The 24,022-nt window shown below is 45.6% G+C and overlaps 2 protein-coding genes across 3 annotated transcripts in view; both read right to left on the bottom strand.

Annotated features, from left to right (window-relative positions):
- Positions 1–7,116, bottom strand: part of Ciao1 (cytosolic iron-sulfur assembly component 1) — a 120,851-nt gene extending 113,735 nt beyond the window's left edge. For both annotated transcript variants that reach the window (XM_080282205.1, XM_080282206.1), the window contains exon 1: positions 6,949–7,116. The gene's annotated coding sequence lies outside the window, so the exon portion shown is untranslated. The remainder of the gene's footprint in view (positions 1–6,948) is intronic.
- Positions 563–1,141, bottom strand: LOC145412153 (general transcription factor II-I repeat domain-containing protein 2A-like). Its single transcript, XM_080282087.1, has one exon. It carries the CDS (start codon positions 1,139–1,141, stop codon positions 563–565), a length of 579 nt encoding a protein of 192 aa, XP_080138213.1.
- Positions 7,117–24,022: the final 16,906 nt, after the last annotated feature.

Raw genomic sequence — 24,022 nt, 5'->3', positions numbered from 1 at the left:
GTGACGACTGCGCCAGTGATTAACAAATACTCTTAAAGCACAATATTGTGTGGCTAGTGTTATAGAATGCACATCTTAGTTTGCACTACGTTGGGTGCTGCCTGTTGTTGCTCCAGGTAACCCTCAAAGTCCATGTCAGACACTACAGACATTACATCATCATCCTGCTGCTGTGGCCACCAATCACTCACATACCAGTTGCACCCCACCACACACATTCACCAGCCCCACCCTTACCCATCACGCGCTACAAATTATGTTCACAAGTTGCGAGAGAATACTGTCTTTGCCTCAATTTTTCATGCCCATCGCACATTGCAAGTAAAACGCACTTTCTAAAATAATTAATTATTGTCAGACCCCCATCGCACATTAGGTGAGACACACTTTGCAAAGGCGCACTTTAGGCGAAATGACTGTATCTACAGCAGGGGTGGGCAACCTTTTCAGAGTGAGGGCCAGATGAGACTTTTGGGAGCAGCAGCCTGTGGGCCAGAGTGACAAATGAGAACACAAAAGTGACTATATACAGGTACAAGAATTTTATTGGAAAACATGCAAATCAGTGAGACGGCTGGTGCTGCTTGCCATGAAGAATTGATTCAATGTCCGGCTCAATGGATGAAGCAGACAACAGAAGAATGTCATTGAGGTGACAGTTGGAGAGCTGGGAGCATAGACGAGACTTCATGTACTTCATTTTGGAGAAGAGTTGTTCGCAACAGTAGGTGCTGCCAAACATGGCCACAATGCGCTGGACATGCACAATGTATTTTGGAAAATTGCTAGAAGGGAGAACGAGATCACAGAAGGGCAGCGGAGATGAGGTGCAGAACTTCACCTTCAGTTCATCGTTGCACTGCAGTTCCACCAACTCCATCTGCAGGGGGGCAGGGGCATCATCCACTGGGAAATCAAAGGGGGCAGTGAACAGCATGAAATTCGCAGCCAGCGGTCTGATTCCTGCAAAACGGGAGGCAAATTCCTCCCACAGAGAAGTGACAACACTGACACAAGTGTCCAGATCCATGTCTTCAGGGACACAAGCAGCAAGGCGAGGAAAATGCATAAATTGACCAGCAGTCAACTGAGCCTCCAACAAACACAATTTAACCTCAAAGGTGGTGATGTGCGCGTGCATGTCTGTCACAAGAATTTAATCTGTTTTGGCTGGGCTTTCGCGGGCCGGATTGCCATGTTCATGCCGGGCAGGTTGGCGGGCTGGACACTACACCTTCACGGGCCAGAGGTTGCCCGCCCCTGATCTACAGTGTATATGAATGCAACGGAGTAATTTGATTGCAAGGTGTTGATAAACCTGAGGTGAAGACTGTATCCAATGACGCACTTGTCCTGCGACTGAGGGACTTTCAGTGTTGTCTGCTACCTAGCTGGCAAGGTTGGTATGGAAACATTAGCATATCATATCATTTTTGTGACAAATATTTTCTTAGCTCAAACACCAATTAATCACTCTATCTCATACTCTTTTCCTGCTATTTCAATATGTAAAAAATTTACATTCATATTTCTATATACAAAAGTAATACAGTATAAAGCCATTTGAACACAAAATAATAATCGTACAGATCAATTTAAGATCATCTGCACTGACTTCACGCACCATGTGTTAGGCATTTTCGTGCCAGTGATTTCACCCAGCAGTTTTGTTTTCCCATGTCTCCAGTTTTGAAAATTATACTTCTTTTCATATGTAACATTCAGTATATTCATTTCAGCATTTGCCAGATGAAGCATTAATCTGTTTGAAAAATAGATGACAGGCATTTCAAAATAAACATGCAGCGAGACTTGTAATATGCGATGAATACTCTTGCACCACTTGCCGTTATATGTATTTTAGTAACTGTTCTGCAATATTTTTCTTAGTAAATCATGACTAGAAAACTGGTATTATAACTAATGACTACATTATTGCAAAATTTCTGTACTGTTCACAAACAGATACTGTAGAATGTAGACAGACCCATATCAGTGCCTATTTATCCAAACCTAACTTTAATTTTTGTAACAACCCAAGCTTATTTATCCTATTTTATGCTAACCTAACTAAACTTATCCTATCCTAACCTAACCTAACCTTACCTAACCTAACCTATCTCATATGCTATGTAATTATATTTTCCTTGTTTATTCACAGATCTTCTTCATACTCAAAAAAGCACTTCTGTACACCTTTACGAAGTCACCAAATCAATTCAAAGTTTGAGTTTCTTTTTCCATTTTTAAGAGGTGGTCCCATGTCCCCTTAAGGAGTACCTCAATTCTGTTTATTGCATTCACACCTCTCAGTCACTTCAGTGTGCTCTGTTAATATTCTCCCTAAATTGGGTGTGTGTGTGGGGGGTGGGTCTTCTCTATGACACTTCCGTTGCAAATGCATCTTTATCGTGGCTTAATTCTCATCCTGTACATAATTTCTACAAATTGATGAAAAGCAATTGATTCAGTTTGCACACCTAATGTATGAAATGCAGTATGACTTCTTGTAGGCTAAGTAGTGCCACAGTCATCACTGCCACACAGATGCATTCTCCCAGTGACTAAGTAGCGTTACTGTCAATTTTAGCTCAGGGAGTAGGAGGCCTATCCTTTCCAGTTCTATTTTGTATTAAGTAAACTCTCAATTGTCCGCTGACACAATATCTAGTCCAACACAATATCCGACGCTGTTGGCTCAGCTCAAATTAAGGCAATACCTGGCACCAAAATGGGACATAACCAGTGGTTCTATGCAATATCCGGCAATGAGGTGTATCAACTGGCTCGTAAATGGTAGCCAAGCAGCGCTGTACTACTGTACTGTATCATTATTTTATTGTATTTTATGCTTAATTTTCACCTTTTACTCATGGGAAAGTTTTAAGGATAGAATATCAAGATGGAGAGTAATGCAATATTGCATCCGGCTCGATGCTGAATACCGGTACTGAGCCCATGGGGGATACTACGCAACATCTGGCATTTTGCTTTAACTGGCATAGGGCTTGGCTGAATTACGTTGGATAATTGAGAGTTTAGCATGTTCAAGTCAGTATTGCTTTATTAGTTCTTGGTCGCTATACTCAGTGAATATCTCTTCTTTCTTGATAAACATGCTGATGCCGCTGATGTTTTTGGTGCTGGTTTGCCATGGTATGAACCAGCAAACGTCTGTTAAGAGGATAGATAACCTCCTGAGGTCTGCTAGCTTACCAGAACTGTTACGGCCCTTAAAAATTTTGTGTATGGAGTGAGAGACTGACTAGGACAGTGTATGTGAGTGAGGTGAGAAAGGTGAAGAGGGAGGGGACAACTGAGGATGAGATGGAGTGATGGAGTGGAGACGTATACGGGAGAGGCGGGTGTAAGCTGGGGGGAAGGCAATGAAATGACAGGGGACAGGGCAACATGGAGGGGATTTGTTTGTGCCCACCCCTTACGAGTTTAGGCTGTGGCATCTGGCTATAGACAGATAGATTGACTGATAGTGCTTTTTAACTATTTGTCTGCCTTAACAGATATTTGCTAGCAGTGAAAAGTTTTGTGTATCTGGGACCTGATGGCTAAACCTCACATTTCCCAAACTATGCCTGACTTGACTTTGCCTCTTGCTTCCTCAACATTGTTCACTACCCGAGTGAGGGATTAAAATGGCCGGCAGGAAATGGTAGTGTACGGAAAATGTATCGATCTTTATGAAGAACTATAACAGGTTGATAAACTTGGTTCTTTTATTTTCGTTATCTGTCTATCTGTTCCGTAATATGGGAAATGGTAAAAATAAACAGAAAGAACACATAAAACTAAAACAGATAATGTATGGTAAATACTATACATCTGAATAGGAACTTGCTTGAAATAAATGCTTTGGAGAGGGTATCACTTTTAGCAACATCACCATATTCACATACCGACATATGTTTTGCAGGTTAGTATAAAAGACAGAAATACAGTAAGCTTCTTCAACTAATCGGTGCTCCCTACGTGTCACGTGGGGTAGGTGGAGGATTAGTGCCCCTCCCTGTAAAACAATTAACTCTAAGCCCTTGGCCACCCCGGTTGGGATACATGGCGTCTGGCAATGAATGAATGAAACTAATCAGTCAATAGGCCAATAACTGATTTTACAACAAAGTGGCAGATAACTGATTACGCTATTCGACAAAGTGGCTGATTACTGACTACTGTCTCCCTCTTGCCAGATGCCTTAATCCCATAAGGGATGGCCACAAACAAATTGCCTCCATGTCGCCCTGTCCCCTGCCATTTCACTGCCCTGCTCCCAGCTCACACACCCCTCTCTCATATACCTCTCCACCCCATCCCTCCATCTCATCCTTTGCCTCCCCCTCCCTCTCACTCACATACACTCTCCTCATCAGTCTCTCACTCTCCATCCTCTCCACATGGCCAAACCACCTCACTGTGTTTCTCCTACCGCTTCCTATCACATCCACATCCACACAACAGTGCTTCTTCACTTCCTCATTTGTCAGTCTGTCTCTCCATGTGACTCCACATGCTCCTTTCAAATAACTCATTTCAACTGCTCTCACTCTTGACTTGTGTCCCTCCAACAAGGTCCAAGCTTCACTTCCATACATTAGAGTCGGTATCACAATACTGTCATGTAACTTTTTCACTTCCAAGCTCACTTCCCCATTTCTTATCACCGCTTTCAAGGAACCAACAACCTCTCTTCCTTGTTGTATCCCTTCAAGAACCTCACCCTTTAAACTTCCATTCTAACTCATCACAGTACCCAAGTACTTACATGCACTCACATATTCCATTTCCTCCTCATCCAACTTCACTGTACATTCACTGACTTCACTTCTCTCGAAGACCATAACTTTACTCTTCCATACATTCGTTCACCTTTACATTCTGTTTCTTACACACTCTCCCAGAATCATCCACCAAGCCTTGCAGCTCCCCTTCATCTTCACTGAACAACACAGTATCATTTGCAAACAACAGTACAGGAAGTTTCTAAACACTGTTGTCTCTCATTAGGGCCACTCCAACATCCACTGCCCTATCTTGTATCTCTTTTATAACCCCATCTATATACAGACTGAACAACCATGGAGCCATAACACATCCCTGTTTCAATCCAACCTTCAAATAAAAAAATTCACTCAGTTCACTATCCACATGCACTGTAGCCTTAACACCCTCACGGCATTCAACAACTTCCCATTTACTCCATACACTATATTCTTAATACTTTCCACAATCCTTATCTATCCACCCTGCCATATGCTTTCTCCAAATTCATGACAGCTGCATACAACTTCTTTCCCTTCTCTAGAAACTTTTCCACTAAAGACCTAAGAATGAATATCTGATCTACACAACCTCTTCCTTTCCTAAAACCTCCTTGTTCTTCTCCAACTAATTCTTCTGTTCTTTCCCTAACTCTGTCAGTAAGTATCCTAGCATACAGGCTACTTTTCCTAATACACTAAGAAGACAAATGCCCCTGTGATTACCACACATATTTTTTTCCCCTTTTCCATTGTACAAGGTAATAATTATACCTGACTTCCAATCCCCCAGGACTCTACCTTCCTCCCAGGCCAATCTACACATCTTCCACATACTACTACCTCTCCCCCATGCTTCAGCATTTCACCACACACTCCATCAATTCTTGGGGCTTTCCTCATTTTGACTTTCTTCACTGCTTCCACAATTTCCATCCTATTGATTTCTTCCTCTCTTCTCACATCCCTCCGTCTCCCAGCCATATATACTCGCACTGCTTTCATTCTCTATGTTCATTCCTTAAAGTGTTCTCTCCATCTGCTCACTTTTTCTCCCTTCTTCACCAGTAATCTTCCATTTTTATCTCTCACTCCTCAACTAACTTCTTTGACACCCTGTCTAACTCTCTGCACCTCTTTCCAGAACATTTTCTTACATTCCCTCCACTTTACACTCAAATTCCTTTGACACCCTGTCTAACTCTCTACCTCTTTCCAGAACATTTCCTTACATTCCCTCCACTTTACACTCAAATTCCTTCCAATTTCCTCATCCACTCTCTTCTTACTCTCTCTTACTAATCTTTTCACCTCTCACCTCTCTACATATTCCGACTCTCAACTTCTTCCACGCCCCAGTTTCTAATCCACTCACTACCACATATGCTCTCCTCTATTGTGCCTCAGCCTGTCTGATTACTGATTACTGTTCCCTGCACCCCTTTTCATCTTCTCGTCATCCCACACGCTGCACAGATTTCTTCCGTGAATATCTTGCACACACCTTCCATGTCCCCCATCTGCTCCAATCCATATTTACCCAATCGCTCCTCCACCTCTCTCTTATATTCTGCCTTTTCTCTGTCCTCTTGTAACCTTTCCACCCTCCTTGTATGAACTACTTCCTCCCGTCCTACTCTCCTTCTATTTCTCCATTTCATTTGGACCTTGATTTTCACCACCATCAAGTGCTGGTCAGAAAGTCCACTCCCTCAACCTCTATATGCTCTTGCATCTATTACACACCTTCTCATCGTATCATCCACACAAACATACTCAAATTATTGTCTTCCGTTCATTCAGTTCACCACCCACCCCAATTACCTGCCAATTAATCGGCCCAACCCTAGTTAGGTTAGATTTAGTTAAGCACATATGTTTGGGCAGTACTTTCCACCATTATGCTGATGAATCAAACGAGTTGGCACTGTGGAATAGGTTAAAACAACAGGGAAACAGATTACGCATGAAACGCTGTTATACCACCCCTGAAATAATTAGAAAAATATAAGTTATCAGGAAGAAGAACTAATTTGGTAAAGTGCTTCTGCCTCAAATAAAGCGTATGTTTACCTTACATAAGAAGGTAGTTGCAGAACGCATATATACTGGTCGAAAAACAAAAAAATGCAAAATTTATGGTAGAGTGCAAACAAAACTGGTGAATGCTACCCACCTTTGCCGCAGCAAATCTCGTCGTAATGGTTTCCGGTGTCAAGCTGAATGCACTCGATAGCAAATCTGTATGTTATTCTTTGTTTCATGGGCTTCAGTGTGTCCTCTCCTCTGTTGTAAAACATAAATCGTCAACAATGTTACAAAACCAATGCCAACACTGTCCACTCCTCACCACAGGTCCTTCTAAATGCTGCCCGAGACTCCGAGAGCTATAGATTATGCAGTGTTGCCAACCCCCACAGACCTCTCAGCGCCACACAAACGCTGAAAAATACCCTCCATTTCCCTCCATTACCCTACGACTCAGAGGATAATCATGTTACTAAGCTAGTTGGTACTGTTCTAGCTATATGCCGGTATATAGCAACAACAACAAAATGTGGTTTCTCTTATTAGGCCTACATCTTATTGAAGTTGCAGAGCGCTAATACAGCAAAAGGTGATGGGTGGTTTAGATTATACCATCATCCTGCGAAAATAATAATTTAAATATATATATGTAGATATTACGTCTCTCTGAATCAAAATCAAGCCTCTTTTGAAAAAGAAATAAACATTCTTAAAGTTTTATTATATAAGCATCCTTAAAGTTTTATTGGAAGTAATTTTATATTCTTTTTCAGCCCAAAACAGAAATATTGGAGCCACGCAATCTTAATTTACAAATCATTCTAATGATTTTCTTTCATTTTTGAATGCATACATAGACATTCTGTAGTTCATAGTGTTTAGCTCACTGAGCTGAGCTCTATATCATGCAGAGGCTTCCTCATGGGTGGTACCACATAGTTTGTGTAACCACCGCCAGGGGCCTAGGACGGCGCTGATGTTGTTTATGCACTACACCACGCCCACGCCTTTTGAAATATGGTGCCATGGCCCATTGCTTAGCTTATGTAAGCAACAGCGAAACAGAAACAGCAAGCTAAGAACAGTGATCCAAATGCATTACCATGATGGAGGCGACGAGTGCTGGTGTTTCAATGTGACCGCCAAAGTTATACGCTCGCTGCGAGGATAGCCTCTCCATATTCTTCCCTTGCTACCATGCTAGGCTTTGTTCCAAAAGAATGGCATTCTCTGTAATGATGGGTGTTGTGCTAGGTGTTTAAGGGGCGGCTTCCCGTCCCTAGAACACCTAGAAAGGGAACCCAGCCACACTCTAGGCCCTAGAGTGTGGCTGGGTTCCCTTTCTAGACCGGAGCTTAGACAAACTAGAGAGGGCAAGGACATAAAAACACAGGGCGACAATCTTACACGTATATTGACAGATTCAACAGCTGTGGAACAGGTAGACAATCTTATACAATCTCATCGGCAAAAATCAGTACATAGGCAAGTATTAGTGGGTAAAGTAAAATGCCAGGAATAGTCACCAAGGGCATCACAACACTCTCAGGAGGAGCCTACGGAGGGGCAGACAGAGCGCAACCCGACCCCGGAGACAGGGACGTAAGTCCACCCGGGCCGCGCGCTCCTATGACCCGGAACTCGCCCGCTGCCACCATAGCAGGAAACGGACACTACCTTGCGGTCGAGCTGACCGTCGATAGGGTAGGGGTGGAGCTACTTCCTCAACTCCAAGCAGCACCCCAGCTACGGCCAGAAGCCGCACCCTTTGTGAGACGGCCAGTAGCTGCACAGCCCTTCAGCTGCTCGGAAGGCTTCCCAGAGACGGCCGGTAGTCGCTCTGCCCTTCAGGAGACGGCCAGTAGCCTCTCCCCCGTCAGGTGCTGCTATACCCCCCTACAGGAACCAGTGACGGCCGGTAGCCACGCTGGGTAGAGAAAGGTACATCCCCTCTCCTCCTGTAGTTGCCTCAGAGGACACGACACAGGTGATGGTCGGTAGCCATGCCCGTCAGTAGGAGTGTCACGGGGTTTTTAAAATGAATGAAATTATTAAATGATAATGGTCAATAATATTGAAGAGCAGGGACATTGAATTGTCTTGCTAAATCAAGCAATGATTACTTTATACAGGCTTGCTTCGCTGACTCTCTCTGAACGAGAATTTGTAAACTTTCTCAACAGTACACAGCAGAGACTAATTACTCACAGTCGCTGTTTATTAGTACTGTTAGCCTCTGGAGAAAGTGACTTCACCCCTGACAATAAGTAACTAATGCTATTAATAATATCAGGTTCTTGCTGATGCGTAACTCCTAGAAGGCACAACGGATTTTAAGCTTAACCCGTCACGTCCCGAGGGTTTCCGCACCTCCGACATCCCCCAGTCCTGAGATATTTTCGATTTTTTTTTTTTTGGCTAAAACCTTCGCTTTTGGTGAGAAACATCGAAAATTCATAGAGAAATCGCTCACCTGAGGTTTAAAATACCCAATCCAGGTAGGAGTTCCTCCTTACCTGACTGGGTTTTCTAACATGCTGGCACCAAAGAAGACGAGTTCTATGGGAGGGTAACTATTTTATCCACCCATAAATGGTATTTATTTATTCACTTGGTACGAATGTATATGTAGTATGAGAGTATATTGGTTTTCAAGCAGTAATAAAGGCATTATAAGCATTGTTTCACTCACGAATCACCATACCTGACCTTTTTTGCCACATTACCTGATCATTATTTCTGGCTGTTTCTTCTTCTAATGCTATGTAAACATTGTCCTCCACATTGTCATCGATTGGAGAATCACTCTGGCCCTGAATATCTTTACTAGCCAGGTCACTGGTAACAGGTGAATTGCCGAGACAATGGCGTGAGGGGGGGAGGGGGGAGGTTATGCGGTGTAAGGCATTGTCCCTGCTTGGCATCTTGTAGAGGAATAGAGGAAGGTGTCCCGTGTATACATACGAAAAGTCGCGCGAAAATTGAAAATTGTGCAAATTAGGGTCCTTGCAATTGCACGACGTACCGGTACGTCACCGGGACTGGCAAATGCAAATCATTGCAACGTACCCATACGTCGACGGGACGGGGCAGGTTAATACAACAAGACTGGCCTAGGTACCAGTTATGAATAGCAAAACGTTTATGCAAGCTAGGAGCTATAAGGGAAATAAGCTTAATTGTGGAGAAATGAAACACAAGTTTACATTACATTAAGCTCAAAGAAAAAGAACTGTTAAATTTATTAATTACAAAGGAACAAATTCAACGTTACATTTCAAAATGAATTCAGATAAAGAGATCGCACTCACTCATTCACTCAAAAGCTAAATTCTTACGCCTAGGAAAACAACATGTGGCGCAGCCGGCCAGCATGTGAGGAAACAGCACACTTAGCTAAACTCTTAAGTCTAGGAAAACAAAAAGAAAATACTGGTCAATGTAGCGTATCACCAAAGAAGGGTGGGAGCCTGGAGAACTGTAGTCTAGTGGAGTCTGGGTGCTAGATGACCTCTCACTCTCTCACTGCTGGAGCACAGAACCTCACTCCGTCGTGACAGACAAAAGACTGAATTCAAATACAGGCCAGCCGAGAGAAGGCATGGCCAATGGTTGAGGCAAGCAGGGGTGAACAATAAAGAAACAATAATATCGTTCAGTAGAGCACTTAATGACGTTCATTAGAACGGTCACTTTTGAAACAGTGACGAATGTTTTGAAAAATGTATACCATCAAAATGGAGAGAGAAACGGTTAACTGAACAATACACAGTGAGTTTTCCACTAATAGTTTGTGGTTTCTCACAAAAGGAAAATGTCGCGAATTTGATTCGTGACATTACACCCCTACAAAATAAAAATTTTTCCTTATGGAAGAAAATTTGTGGATATATATATATATTTATATATATACACATCCTAACTCAGTCACACAAGATTCACACTGTGGTGTGTGTGCTATCCTGCTACAGGAGAAAATCACTATCGCCAATGAGCGTAAAAATCTCGTATTTACGTTAATAGAGGCAAGCTAGAGGGAAAAAACTCCGTGACGACGGTGAAAATCCTGTACTCAGGTCAAACTGAGCGAAAGGTTCGCTACATTTGCACTGACAACTAATTGTTGTGTAGCGTGGTGTATGTGATACACGGTGTAGGTGTACCTGCGTGTAAAATGACACAGTAAATAATAATATGGCGACAACGAAGGCAGAGGAGAAGAGGCGGTAGCGTTCGGCAGACGATCAGCTGGCCCGCAAAGCAAAACTTCTACACCCATCACTGTACCTGCAAAATCAATTGAGGTGGAGCATCAAAAGTGTCAATGAGACAAAAATTCTTATTACATTACAATTACTCTCTCTGCCTAGCAATAAGTACGTGCTACGAAAGGTATGCTGTAGCTGAAAAATACGAGTGACAGACTAAGCTTCGTACATTCGAGGTCGCCGTTAATTTATTAGATTATTAACCAGGAAACGTAGTTGTAAGGGTTCTTAGCGGGGAAGCTCTATCCTGGCATGCACCTTGCTCAACATGCAGCACAGCCGGCCAGCATGTGAGGGTACAGCACCTTAACAACATCCCATCACCCAGTTTAGGGGGAGCTCTAACCTGGCATCCACCTCGCTTAACATGCGGCACAGCCGGCCAGCTTGTGAGGGAACAGCACCTTAACAACATCCCATCACCCAGTTTAGGGGGAGCTGTAACCTGGCGTCCACCTCGCTCAACATGCGGCACAGCCGGCCAGCATGTGAGGGAACAGCACCTTAACAACATCCCATCACCAAGTTTAGGGGGAGCTCTAACCTGGCATCCACCTCACTCAACATGCGGCGCAGCTGGCCAGCATGTGAGGGAACAGCACCTTAACTACTCTATGGTTACGATTAATGACAGGAAGCTGAGAATCGCTACGCAATCTCGGGCAGGTCACGTTTTTACACCCACTGTGGGTGTGAACACTCGTGTGGATATTGTGCGAGGTTCCACAAGGTAATTATACACAGCCTCGGACTGTCTCTGCAGGATTCTCAAACTTCCCCCCTTAACTTATGGTATACATGTATGTACAGGCCCTGGACATACTGTGTCCTGTGGGGCCAATGGGCGAGACGTCAGGTCTGCACCCACTTCACCACTACTGTCTCTCAACTGTCTCAGAGATTACGGGTGTGGTTACAAACGGCACAGGAAGGACATGTCCCTGATTGGTGTTACATAGACACACATTGCAGGAACGCACAAAACTATCTATGTCTTGTCCCATCCCTGGCCAGAAAAAGTCAGCTCGGATACGGCCCTGGGTCTTCCTTTTGCCCATGTGACCTCTTGAGGCTGAACAATGACCCCATTGTAACACTGCTAGGCGGTACTTGGCGGGAACGACAAACTGCAGTCAAACCTCACCCTCGGGTGTTCGTGACTCACGGTAGAGCCGTCCTTGTTTGCGAAGGAACTTGGCTCGACCTTCCCGTGAATACTTTATCACTTGACCCTTTTGCTTCTTCCACACGACAGCAAGTGTTGGGTCAGAATGTTGTTCTTGAACAACAAGTTGGCTACACATCAGATCTTGCGGCGATTCAATGGTCACTGGGGTGACACAGTCTGGAGCCTCAGCCATGGCTCGTGTTACTGTAGCCGAAGTCTGAGTAGCGTCATCTTCGGTGCAACTATCCTTGACACCGGGAATATTGCCTATGATTAGGTCAAATAAAGGTTCTGGCATGACAACTGCGAGTGTCGTACCAGTATAAAATGGAGATGCCACCTGGATACATGCCTCAGGGAACAATCTCACTGATCCATCAATAAAGTTTGCATGGATCTGTCAACCTGTGTACTGCTCAGGCCGAACTAAAACTCTGCTTGACAGAGCAACCTGAGGATCCATTATCTCTCAGGACCTTCACAGGAATGTCTCCCACAAACCCTGGCTGAACAAGGAAGGTACTGTCACCTGTGGGAGGGCCTGTGGAGGAAGCAGCAAGCCACTCATGAGGCTGCTGAATAACTGATGTGGCAAACATTGTGCCTTGTGAATTAGAAACTTGAGGGGTCGTACTCACTGCCTGTGGAAATGGAACATTGGCAATCTGTGGAGGGGGGTTCACTGTCACTGTGGGACTAGTGAACTGTGGGGGAGTACCCGTACTGGTAGGGACGTGACCACCGTGCTGCTGCTGAGGAATGAAGGCTGCATTTGCTTCCTGCCTATCATTCACTTGAGCTGGTGGTGAAAAGGACGGTCCCGACGGTCGGTTGCATGGCTGATACTGCTGCTGGTTAGGGTACCTGTTGTACTTCTTCCACTCAGGTTTCTGAGTGTTTTGCCCCTGGTCCTTCCACTGCGGTTTTGGACCTTGGCCATTATTCTGAGAATGGCCTTGTTCCTGGGGTTCGGTCTGAGACGGTTTCCCAGATTTATCAGCTTTTCTGTTCCAGGTATGCTGCTTGCGAGTTTGATACCCATATGCAGTGAAATATGCGTCAGCCTTTTCTACCATTTGGCTGGCATCTTTCACCTGGCAGATCTTAAGCTGTGCTATGAGCTCAGCAGGCCACGACCTCTCTAGCTGTGTACGCAGCATAAGGTCAATTATCCCCTCACGTGTGGAAGGAGTTTCATCTTTCTCCATCCACTCACCTAAGTAAGCAGTGAGACGGTCGAGGAACTGAACAGCTGTCTCCTTGTCTTAGAGACGAGCTCGCATGAACTGAACTTTGGCGTCGTCTACTGTGAGACCATACGCCTTAATGAGAGCAGCTTTCATCATCTCATATGTGAGATTGTCTCCACGAATTCTGTGGAGAATATCGAGGGCAGGGCCCTCAAATAAACTAAGAAATTGGAGCCACTTAGCTTCCTCATCTAGTTGATACATGTCTGCCATGTCCTCAAAACGAGCTATGTACAGCTCGATTCGTTCGCCTTCCTTGTATGAAGGAAGCTTGATGCGTGGGGTCGCCAGGACATGTGTAGGAAGAGCACTAGTGGAGCTTGGGTTGGCTGCAGCAGATGTGCCTGAAGCCAAGGAATCTCGCTTGAGCTTCAAAACCTCAAGTTCATGTTTTTCTCGTGCCTCACGTTCGGCACGTTCATATTCACGTTGTTCCCGCTCGTATTCGCGCTGTTCTCGCTCCTGTTCGTGCTCTCTTTCACGTTGTTCGCGCTCGCGTTCAAATTGTTGTCGCTCTTGTTCCAACTCGAGCTCGCGCTGTTTCTGCTCGTGTTCGCGCTGTTCTCGCTCGTGTTCGCGCTGTTCTCGCTCGTGTTCGCGCTGTTCTCGCTCGTATTCGCGCTGAAGCTTACGCTCTTCACGGGCATTGTTCTCGCGCTGCTGCTCCTGATTATGCCGTGAGAGTATGTACTCTTTAATTGGGTCTGTAAGACCCATATCTTTGGCTTCCTGTAAAAATATGGTGGTAGCCATGTCGCTAATTTACTAAGCAAGCCGAAACTGAGTACTGACTGCTGCTTCGCAAATGAATGCTAATAAACACAAGTAAAGAATACAGACACAAGCTAGTGGTGACCAGTCTTATCTACTTAACTGGCAAAGAATAAAGCAAAAATGGAAATGACTGGGAAGACTCAATAATTAATGCAATGGGTACGGCGACTTCCCAGGAGCGAATAAAATCGTCTGGCGTTACCAAGAATAAAGTACTAAATAGAGTTAAGTACTCTATGGATTAATAAAGCAGAAATTCACTTGCTAAACTAACGGTAAACACCAGTAAGCTTGTGCCTATAAACTTTAATGATAAATACCTAAATATGAACGAGTGAGTATTATCTCGTGAATAGCTTTAGAGCTAGGAGTTAATATCCTGGAATGAGGTCGCCAATTGTCACGGGGTTTTTAAAATAAATGAAATATTAAATGATAATTCTCAATAATATTGAAGAGCAGGGACAATGAATTGTCTTGCTAAATCAAGCAATGATTACTTTATACCGGCCCGCTTCGCCGACTCTCTCAGAACGAGAATTGTAAACTTTCTCAACAGTACACAGCAGAGGCTAATTACTCACAGTCGCTGTTTATTAGTACTGTTAGCCTCTGGAGAAAGTGACTTCACCCCTGACAATAAATAACTAATGCTATTAATAATATCAGGTTCTTGCTGATGTGTAACTCCTAGAAGACACAACGGATTTTAAGCTTAATACAACAAGACTGGCCTAAGTACCAGTTATGAATAGCAAAACGTTTATGCAAGCTAGGAGCTATAAGGGAAATAAGCTTAATTGTGGAGAAATGAAACACGAGTTTACATCACATTAAGCTCAAAGAAAAAGAACTGTTAAATTTATTAATTACAAAGGAACAAATTCAGTGTTACATTTCAAAATGAATTCAAATAAAGAGATCGCACTCACTCACTCACTCAAAAGCTAAATTCTTACGCCTAGGAAAACAACATGCGGCGCAGCCGGCCAGCATGTGAGGAAACAGCACACTTAGCTAAACTCTTAAGTCTAGGAAAACAAAAAGAAAATACTGGTCAATGTAGCGTATCACCAAAGAAGGGTGGGAGCCTGGAGAACTGTAGTCTAGTGGAGTCTGGGTGCTAGATGACCTCTCACTCTCTCACTGCTGGAGCACAGAACCTCACTCCGTCGCGACAGACAAAAGACTGAATTCAAATACAGGCCAGCCGAGAGAAGGCATGGCCAACAGTTGAGGCAAGCAGGGGCGAACAATAAAGAAACAATAATATCGCTCAGTAGAGCACTTAATGACGTGCATTAGAACGGTCACTTTTGAAACAGTGACGAATGTTTTGAAAAAAGTATACTAACGAAATGGAGAGAGAAACGGTTAAATGAGTGATACACAGTGAGTTTTCCACTAATAGTACATGGTTTCTCACAAAAGGAAAATGTCGCGAATTTGATTCGTGACAAGGAGACAGCCTGTAGCCTCTCCTCATCGGCACGTCGTCCTCCACACAGGGCTTTAGCCATAGCCTGCTCCTGATGGCGTCAATGCTGGCAGGGGACCGCAGCCAACGGGCCCCCGAGGCTGCCCCCATTGGACCCCTGGGCCATCGCTGGTTTCTGTAGGGGGTGTGAGAAGCACTGGGTGGAGCGGCTACAGGCCATCTCCTAGTTAGTGGTCCGGCTACAGGCCGTGACCTTTTTTATGAGCGGCTACAGGTCGTCTTTGGTGCCCACTTACAGACCATGGCCCTTTTTGGTGAGCGGCTACAGGCCGTCTCAGGTGCCTGGCTACAGGCCGTGGCTGGGATGCTGCTTTGAACTGTTAGGCCAGTTTCACCCCGATCCTGTCGGAGGTCAGCTCGCCCAGAAGGTAGTGTACTTTGACTAAGATGGTGGTGGCGGGCGAGTTCCGGGGAATAGGGGTGCGCGGCCTGGGTGAACTTATGACCCTGTTGCCCGGGCGCGTTCCGCGCGCTGTCTAGCCCTCCGTGTCTTCCTCCTGGGGGTGTGGTGGCGGCATGCATTGTTACAGCCGGCATTTTAATGGGTGAGATATTACTTATCGCTGAAATAGTTTTTCTTTTGACATAGTAAACTCTAAAGGGTAATGAAGAATTTTTAAAATAAGCATAGTGGAAGAAAGATTGGGAAGGTATGAGCTAGAGCAGATGGAAGGGGTGGAAGACGTATGTAAGATATTCACGGAAGAGATAAGCGCAGCGTGTGAGGCGGTTTGTGGAGTGAGGAGGAGATGCAAGGGTGTGCAAGGGATAGCATGGTGGAATGATGAGGTGAAAAGAGCTGTGGAACAAAAGAAGAAGGCATATGGTGAATGGTTGGCGAGTAGAGGTAGGGGAGAAGATGAGAGAGAGAAGAGAGAGGTATATGTGAGCAGGAGAAGGGAGGTTAAGAGACTGGTGAAGGAGAGTAAGAAGAAAGTGGATGAAGAGTTTGGGAGGAATCTGAGTGTGAAATGGAGGGAGAGTAAGAAATTGTTTTGGAAGGAGGTAAAGAAAGTAAGGCAGTGTGAAAGGGGAAATAGTAGGGGAGTGAAAGATAGGAATAATAGATTGTTGGTGGAGAAGAGAGAGAAATTGAGGAGATGGAAGGAGCACTTTGAGGATTTGTTGAATGTAGAGAGTGAGAGCAGTGTGAGTATAAGTGGTTGGGGAATGGCTGGGAGAAGAAGAGATGAGAGGAGGGAGGAAGAGATCAGTAGGTCAGAAGTAGTGGAAGCGATGAAGAAGATTAAGCTGGGAAAGGCCCCAGGAATTGATGAAGTGTGTGGTGAAATGCTTAGGTATGGGGTGAGATTGTTGTGGAGTGGATATGGAAGTTGTGTAGATTGGCTTGGGAAGAGGGAAGGGTTCCAGAGGACTGGAAATCAGGTATAATTGTTCCTCTGTACAAAGGAAAAGGGGAGAGAGAAGTATGTGGTAACCATAGGGGTATTTGCCTTCTTAGTGTGACTGGTAAAATATATGGTAGAATACTCATTGATAGGGTTAGGCATATGACAGAGGAGCTAGTTTGAGAAGAACAAGGGGGATTTAGGAAGGGAAAAGGGTGTGTAGATCAGATATTTGTTCTAAGATGTTTAGTGGAGAAGTATCTAGAGAAGGGAAGGAAAGTGTATGCTGCCTTCATGGACTTGGAGAAAGCTTATGACAGAATAGATAGGCAAGGTATGTGGAAGGTATTAAGAATATATAGTGGAGGGAAAATTGTTGAGTGCTGTGAAGAGTATGTACGAGGGAGCTAGGGCTACGGTGCGAGTGGATGGTGAGCTGAGTGAGTTCTTTGATCTCAATGTGGGACTGAAACAGGGGTGTGTGTGATGTCTCCATGGCTGTTTAATATATATATGGATGGGGTTGTAAAGGAGGTGCAAGGTAGGGCAGTGGATGTGGGGGTGGCCCTAATGAATGAGGGTGAGATTTGGAAGCTTCCGGTGTTGCTGTTTGCTGATGATACAGTATTGTTGAGTGAAGATGAATGGGAGTTGCAAGGTCTGGTGAATGAATTTGGGACAGTGTGTAGGAGGAGGAAGCTGAAAGTTAATATAAACAAAAGTAAAGTTATGGTGTTTGAGAGGAATGAAGTCACAGAGTGTGCAGTGAGGTTGGATGGTGAGGATATGGAGAATGTGAGTGCATTCAAGTACTTGGGTAGTGTGATGAGTAAGGATGGAACTTTGGGGGATGAAGCACGTGAAAGGGTACAGCAGGGAAGAAAGGTTGTTGGTACACTGAAAGCAGTGATGAGAAATAGGGAGGTGAGTATGGAAGTTAAGAAGTCACTGCATGATGGTATTGTGATCCCTACCCTGACGTATGGAAGCGAGGCGTGGACCTTGCAAGAGGGGAACAAGTCAAGAGTGAGAGCAGTGGAAATGAGTTACTTGAGAGGAGCATGTGGAGTGACGTGGAGGGACAGGTTGACGAATGAAGAAGTGAAGGAACGTTGTGGGGTAGATGAGGATGTGGTTGAAAAGATTAGGAGAAATACACTGAGGTGGTTTGGACATGTGGAGAGGATGGAGAATGAAAGACTGACCAAGAGGGTGTATGTAGGTGAGGTGGAGGGAGCGAGAGGGAGGGGTAGACCGAGGATGAGGTGGAGGGATGGAGTTGAGAGGTATATGAGGGAAGGGGGGGTGAGTTGGGGGGAGGGGAGTCAAATGGTGGGTGACAGAGTGACTTGGAGGCGTTTTGTCTGCGGCCACCCTTTGCGGGATTAGGGCGTCGGGCTATAGATAGATAGATAGATAGACCTTTTTTTTTTAGCATAATCCCTATCTGTATGTCATTTATCTTTTGCAGCAAAATTCGTATCACTCATACCAAATGCTCAGATTTTGTAAAATTACCCTACTGCCCTACAGACAGGAAATGAGGCTGCGATACACTACGCGCGTAGGGTAATTACCCTACGGTTGGCAACACTGGATAGATATGTTGTTTCCTTAAACCTGAAATTAACTCTATTACAGTTCTCCTGCTGCAATACATATTTATTAATTTTCTATGCAACTGAATTATATCAAGAAAATTACAATCTATCTATCTTTAGCCCGACGCCCTAATCCTGCAAAGGGTGGCCGCAGACAAAACGCCTCCAAGTCGCTGTCACTCACCATTTGACTGCCCTCCCACCAACTCACTCCCCCCTCCCTCATATACCTCTCAGCTCCATCCCTCCACCTCATCCTCGGTCTCCTCCTCCCTCTCCCTCCCACCACTTCATCTACATATTCATTCTTCATTCTCTCCACATGTCCAAACCACCTTTGTGTATTTCTCCTATTTTTCTCATTCACATCCACATCCACCCCACAACGTTCTTTCACTTCTTCATTCGTCAACCTGTTCCTCCATGTCATTCCACATGTTCCTATCAGGTAACTCATTTAATTTCCACTGCCCTCATTCTTGACTTGTTCACCTTTAGCAAGGTCCACGCTTCGCTTCCATATGATAGGGTAGCGATCACAATAATATCATGCAGTGACTTTTTAATTTCCATACTCACCTCCCTCTTTCTCATCACCGCTTTCAGTGAACCAATAACCTTCCATCCCTGCTGTTCTCTTTCAAGCACCTCATTCCCAAAATTTCCATCCTTACTCATCACACTACCCAAGTACTTGAATGTACTCACACCCTCCATATCCTCACCATCCAACCTCACTGTGCATTCTGTGACTTCATTCATCTCAAACACCATAACTTTACCCTTGTTTACATTAAGTTTCAAATTTCTCTTCTTACACACTGTCCCAAATTCATTCACCAAACCTTGCAACTCCTATTCATCTTCACTCAACAATACTGTATCATCAGCAAACAACAACACTGGAATCTTCCACACCTCTCCCTCATTCATTAGAGTCACCCCCAGATCCACTGCCCTACCTTGCACCTCCTTTACAACTCCATCCATGTATATATTAAACAGCCATGGAGACATCACATATCCCTGTTTCAGTCCCACATTTAGATCAAAGAACTCACTCAGCTCACCATCCACTTGCACCGTAGCCCTGGCTCCCTCGTACATACTCTTCACAGCACTCTGCAATTTCCAATCCACTCCATATATTCTTAATACCTTCCACACACCTTGCCTATCTACTTTCATATGGTTTCTTCAAGTCCTTAATGGCAGCATACACTTTCCCTTTTCTAGATACATCTCCACTAAACATCTTAGAACACTAAGAAGGGAAATACCCATATGGTTACCAAATACTTCTCTCTCCCCTTTTCCTTTGTATGATTTCCAGTCCTTTGGAACCCTTCCTTCTTCCCAGGCCAGTCTACACAACTTCCATATCCACTCCACAACATTCTTACCCCCATACTTCAGCATTTCATCACAAACTACATCAATTCTTGGGGCCTTTCCCGCCTTGATCTTCTTCTTTGTTTCAACTACCTCCGCCCTACTGATCTCTTCCTGCCTCCTCTCCTCTCTTCTTCTCCCAGCCGTTCCCCAGCCACTCATATTCGCACCGCTGTCACTCACTGCATTCGACAAATCCAATAGTGCTCCTTCCATCTCCTCATTTTCTCTCTCCTCACCACCAAGAATCTATTATACTCATCTTTCACTCCCCTGCTATTTCCCCTTTCACACTGTCTTACTTTCTTTACCTCCTTCCAAAACAATTTATTACTCTCCCTCCATTTCACACTCAGATTCCTCCCAATTTCTTCTTACTCTCCTTCACCAATCTCTTCACCTTCCTTCTCCTGCTCACATATACCTCTCTCTTCTCTCTCTCATCTTCTTCACTATACTCGCTAGCCAGTCACTATATGCCTTCTTTTGTTCCACAGCTCGTTTCACCTCATCATTCCACCACGCTATCCCTTGCACACCCTTGCATCTCCTCCTCTCCACAAACCACCTCGCGTGCTGCTCCTATCTCATCCCTGAATATCTTGCATACCTCTTCCATCCCTTCCTTCTGCTTTAACTCTTACCTTCCCATTCATTCTTCCACTGTGCTCGTATCCGCTGCCATTTTCACACTCTCTTGCAACTTCTCCGCTCTTTTCACAGGATCTGTTTCCTCCTGTCTTCCCCTTCGTCTCATCCATTTTCTTTGCAGCCTTACCTTGGCCCTCATTAAGTGATGGTCCGGGATTCCATTCCCCCACCCTCTCCAGATTCTTGCATCCAGCACTTGTCTTCTCATTCACTCATCCACACATATAATCTATCATTACCTTTCGTTCAGCAAGTTCACCGTCCATCCTCTTCATGACTCTCCATGTATGCCTGTGGACCATCTTATGCCAAAAGAAGGTGTTGGCTATTGCCAACCCCTTACTAGCACAGATATCCACCAAAGCACTACCATTCCCATCTACTTCAGCTGGCACACCCCACTGATCAACCACTCCATCCACTCGTACATTCCCAACTTTGCCATTCATGTCTCCAGTCAAAAACACTCTCGCTCCTCTCAGACTTATCCATACACGCTTCTACACTCGCTCAAAACTCATCTTTCACACCTGCCACTCAGTCCTCTGTCGATGCATACGCACATACAATCGCCCAAGCTTGTATACCTACTTTCATCCTCATCCATACAGCCTTGCACCCACTGTTCCATACCCGGTACACTCTTATATTCCCCTTCCACTTCTTGCTTGTCATCAGACATACTCCCACTCTTTACGTACTCTGAACATTGTATCATGAAGTGCATTCAGTATGTTTACAATGACTGATTGGCCTATATTTATTGTTGTAAAAGTATAGAGTAACAGAGTACTTATACATTAACCCATTAGCACCCAGTGTCCTCAATATAGAATGGAACTGGGCATTTTCAAAATCTGATAAAGAAGGGAGCCCCGGGGTAGGGACCTATGGGCTTCGCGACTATGAGCCGACAGGCGGAGGGCGGTAGGCCTATCATCCTTCCAACAAAATTCCTCGCATAGGAAATCTAGGAGCCAATGGAAAAAAAAATGGTGGTGGGTCTTGCCCATTGAGCTCTATAGTATGGAGAGGCTTTCTCATGGGTAGCACCTCGTAGTTTGTGTGCCCGCCGCCAGGGGCCCAGGGCAGGCTGTTGATTATGCACTACACCCGACGTCCGCGCATTTTGAAATCAGCCAGTGCATTCGGAAAATATAGTACCATAGTCCATCGTGCAGCTAAAGTATAGTGTCATGGCCCACTGCTCAGCTTGTGTAAGCAACAGCCAAACAGAAACAGCAAGCTAAGAAAAGTGTTCTAAGTGCATTACCATCGTGAAGGCAACGAGTGCAGGTGTTTCAGTGTGGTGGCCACAGTCACTCGCTTGCTGCGGAGATAGCCCCCTCCATTATATAGAGTTCAGTGTTCTTGCCACACATATTCAGTGAACAGGTATATAAAGTCACTGATAAGCCTATGAATTCGTGGGTGTAGCCACACGCCCTTAAACAAATACAAACTATAATATATGCTATAAAATGTAAAGGAATTTATAAGTGTTACGCTAGGTGTTTAGGGGTCAGCTTCCCGTCCTTTGAACGCCTAGTGTGTAGCTGGGTTCTCTTTCTAGACCGGAGCTTGGACAAATAAGGGAGAGGCAGGACACAAAAACTCAAGGCAACAACCTTACACGTGTATTGACAAATTCTATATGTGCAACAGGTAGATGTCACAACAACAGGAATCTGGGTAATTATAAGTCATATGCAAGTATCATGGGCAGTAGTATCACGCAGGATACTATAAAATAATTTAGACAGTAGTTCAGGATAGCAGGTGAACAGCACAACGAACAGTGTTTGAGGTCTTTTGGGCAGGGGAATAGATCACGGTCACTTTGAGGGAAATATAAACTGTGCTTAGGATGGGCAACTTCTTCACAGGTCTTGCAGTGCAGAGGAATCACACTATGAAGGCCGAGTCTAATGTTCACTGAAATCACTGCACTCTTGTTGGATCTTCCTTCTTTCTCTCCCTATTTCACTATCTGCCCAAACCGTGACTATCACACATTAATATGCCTCGGACTTAGATTCTCTCGGATAGTACACTGCCTGATATTCAGGTCACGATCACACTGTCACTGCACTTTCACTGTCACTCACTGTTGGTGGGGCGGCGGCACGGTTAGGGGGGCGGTGGGAGAACTAACAGCCCGACTCCTGATGGGGGCTGAGTCCCACCTGTGGCCTCTATGTCCAGTGGCCACGGGATCATTCATAGGGGTGTCCTCTCTCGTCTGGAACTGTGGGCGGTGAAGGGCCCTGCACTGTCGGGGCTGGGGGCTGGAGTGCGGCCCTTGGGGCTGGGGCCAAAAAGCCTCCTGATGTACTCACTTAGGTGCCTGACGGAGGACGAGGGTCGTCTGTGTCGGGGTGGGGAGAGGCCTCGCCTGGGGGTCCTGGGGGCGGCCTCGGGGTCCTGGTGGCTGCGGTCTTCTGCCGTTGGGGATGCAGTCAGGGGTGAGCTGCGGCATTGGCCTTCATTGGAGTCTGTCCGGTAGGGTCCCTCTGGAGCCGGCTGGATGGAGAACAACCCTGGGGATAGCACAGGGCCTCTCCACAGATCCTCGGGACTGGGACTCTCCTCCTGAAAGTTGTCACGTTGTAGGGGTGTGGCAGGATGGAGGAGTGGCTTCTGGCTGTCTCCTGCCATAGGGCCCAGCTACTGGCCTTTTAGGGGCGCGGCTTCCAGCCGTTGCTGAAGCCCGGCTACTGGCCGTGGCCCGTGTGGGGGAGCGGCTACCAGCTGTCTCCTGAAGGAGGGATGAGCGGCTACCGGCCGTCTCAAGGGCACCTTCAGAGCGGCTACCAGCCATCTCCTGACAAAGGCGGGAGCGGCTACCAGCCTTCTCCTGAAGGAGGAGTGAGAGGCTACAGGCCGTCCCATGGGCACCTTCCAAGCGTCTACCGGCCGTCTCCTGGTTGCATCCCGAGCAGCTGCAGGCCGTCTCCTGAAGGAGGGTTGAGCGGCTTCTGGCCATCTCTTGGGCACCTTCCAAGCAGCTACTGGCCGTCTCCTGAAGGAGGTTCGAGTGGCTGCAGGTCGTCTCACAAAGGGCGTGGCTTCCGGCGTCGCAGGGGTGCTGCCTTGAGCTATAGGAGTAGCTCCACCCCGGTCTTGTAGAGGGTCAGCTCGCCTGTAAGGTAGTCTCCTTTTCCTGCTATGGTGGTGGCGGGCGAGTTCTGGGTCATAGGGGCGCGCGACCCGGTCGGACTTAAGTCTCTGTCGCCCGGGGTCGGGTAGCGCTCTGTCTGCCCCTCTGTAG

The sequence above is a fragment of the Coenobita brevimanus genome, chromosome 92 (assembly GCF_032717465.1).
Source record: "Coenobita brevimanus isolate Jiangsu-jjx chromosome 92, ASM3271746v2, whole genome shotgun sequence".
NCBI classification, from domain to species: domain Eukaryota; kingdom Metazoa; phylum Arthropoda; class Malacostraca; order Decapoda; family Coenobitidae; genus Coenobita; species Coenobita brevimanus.
This window is presented reverse-complemented; position numbering and strand designations above follow the sequence as displayed.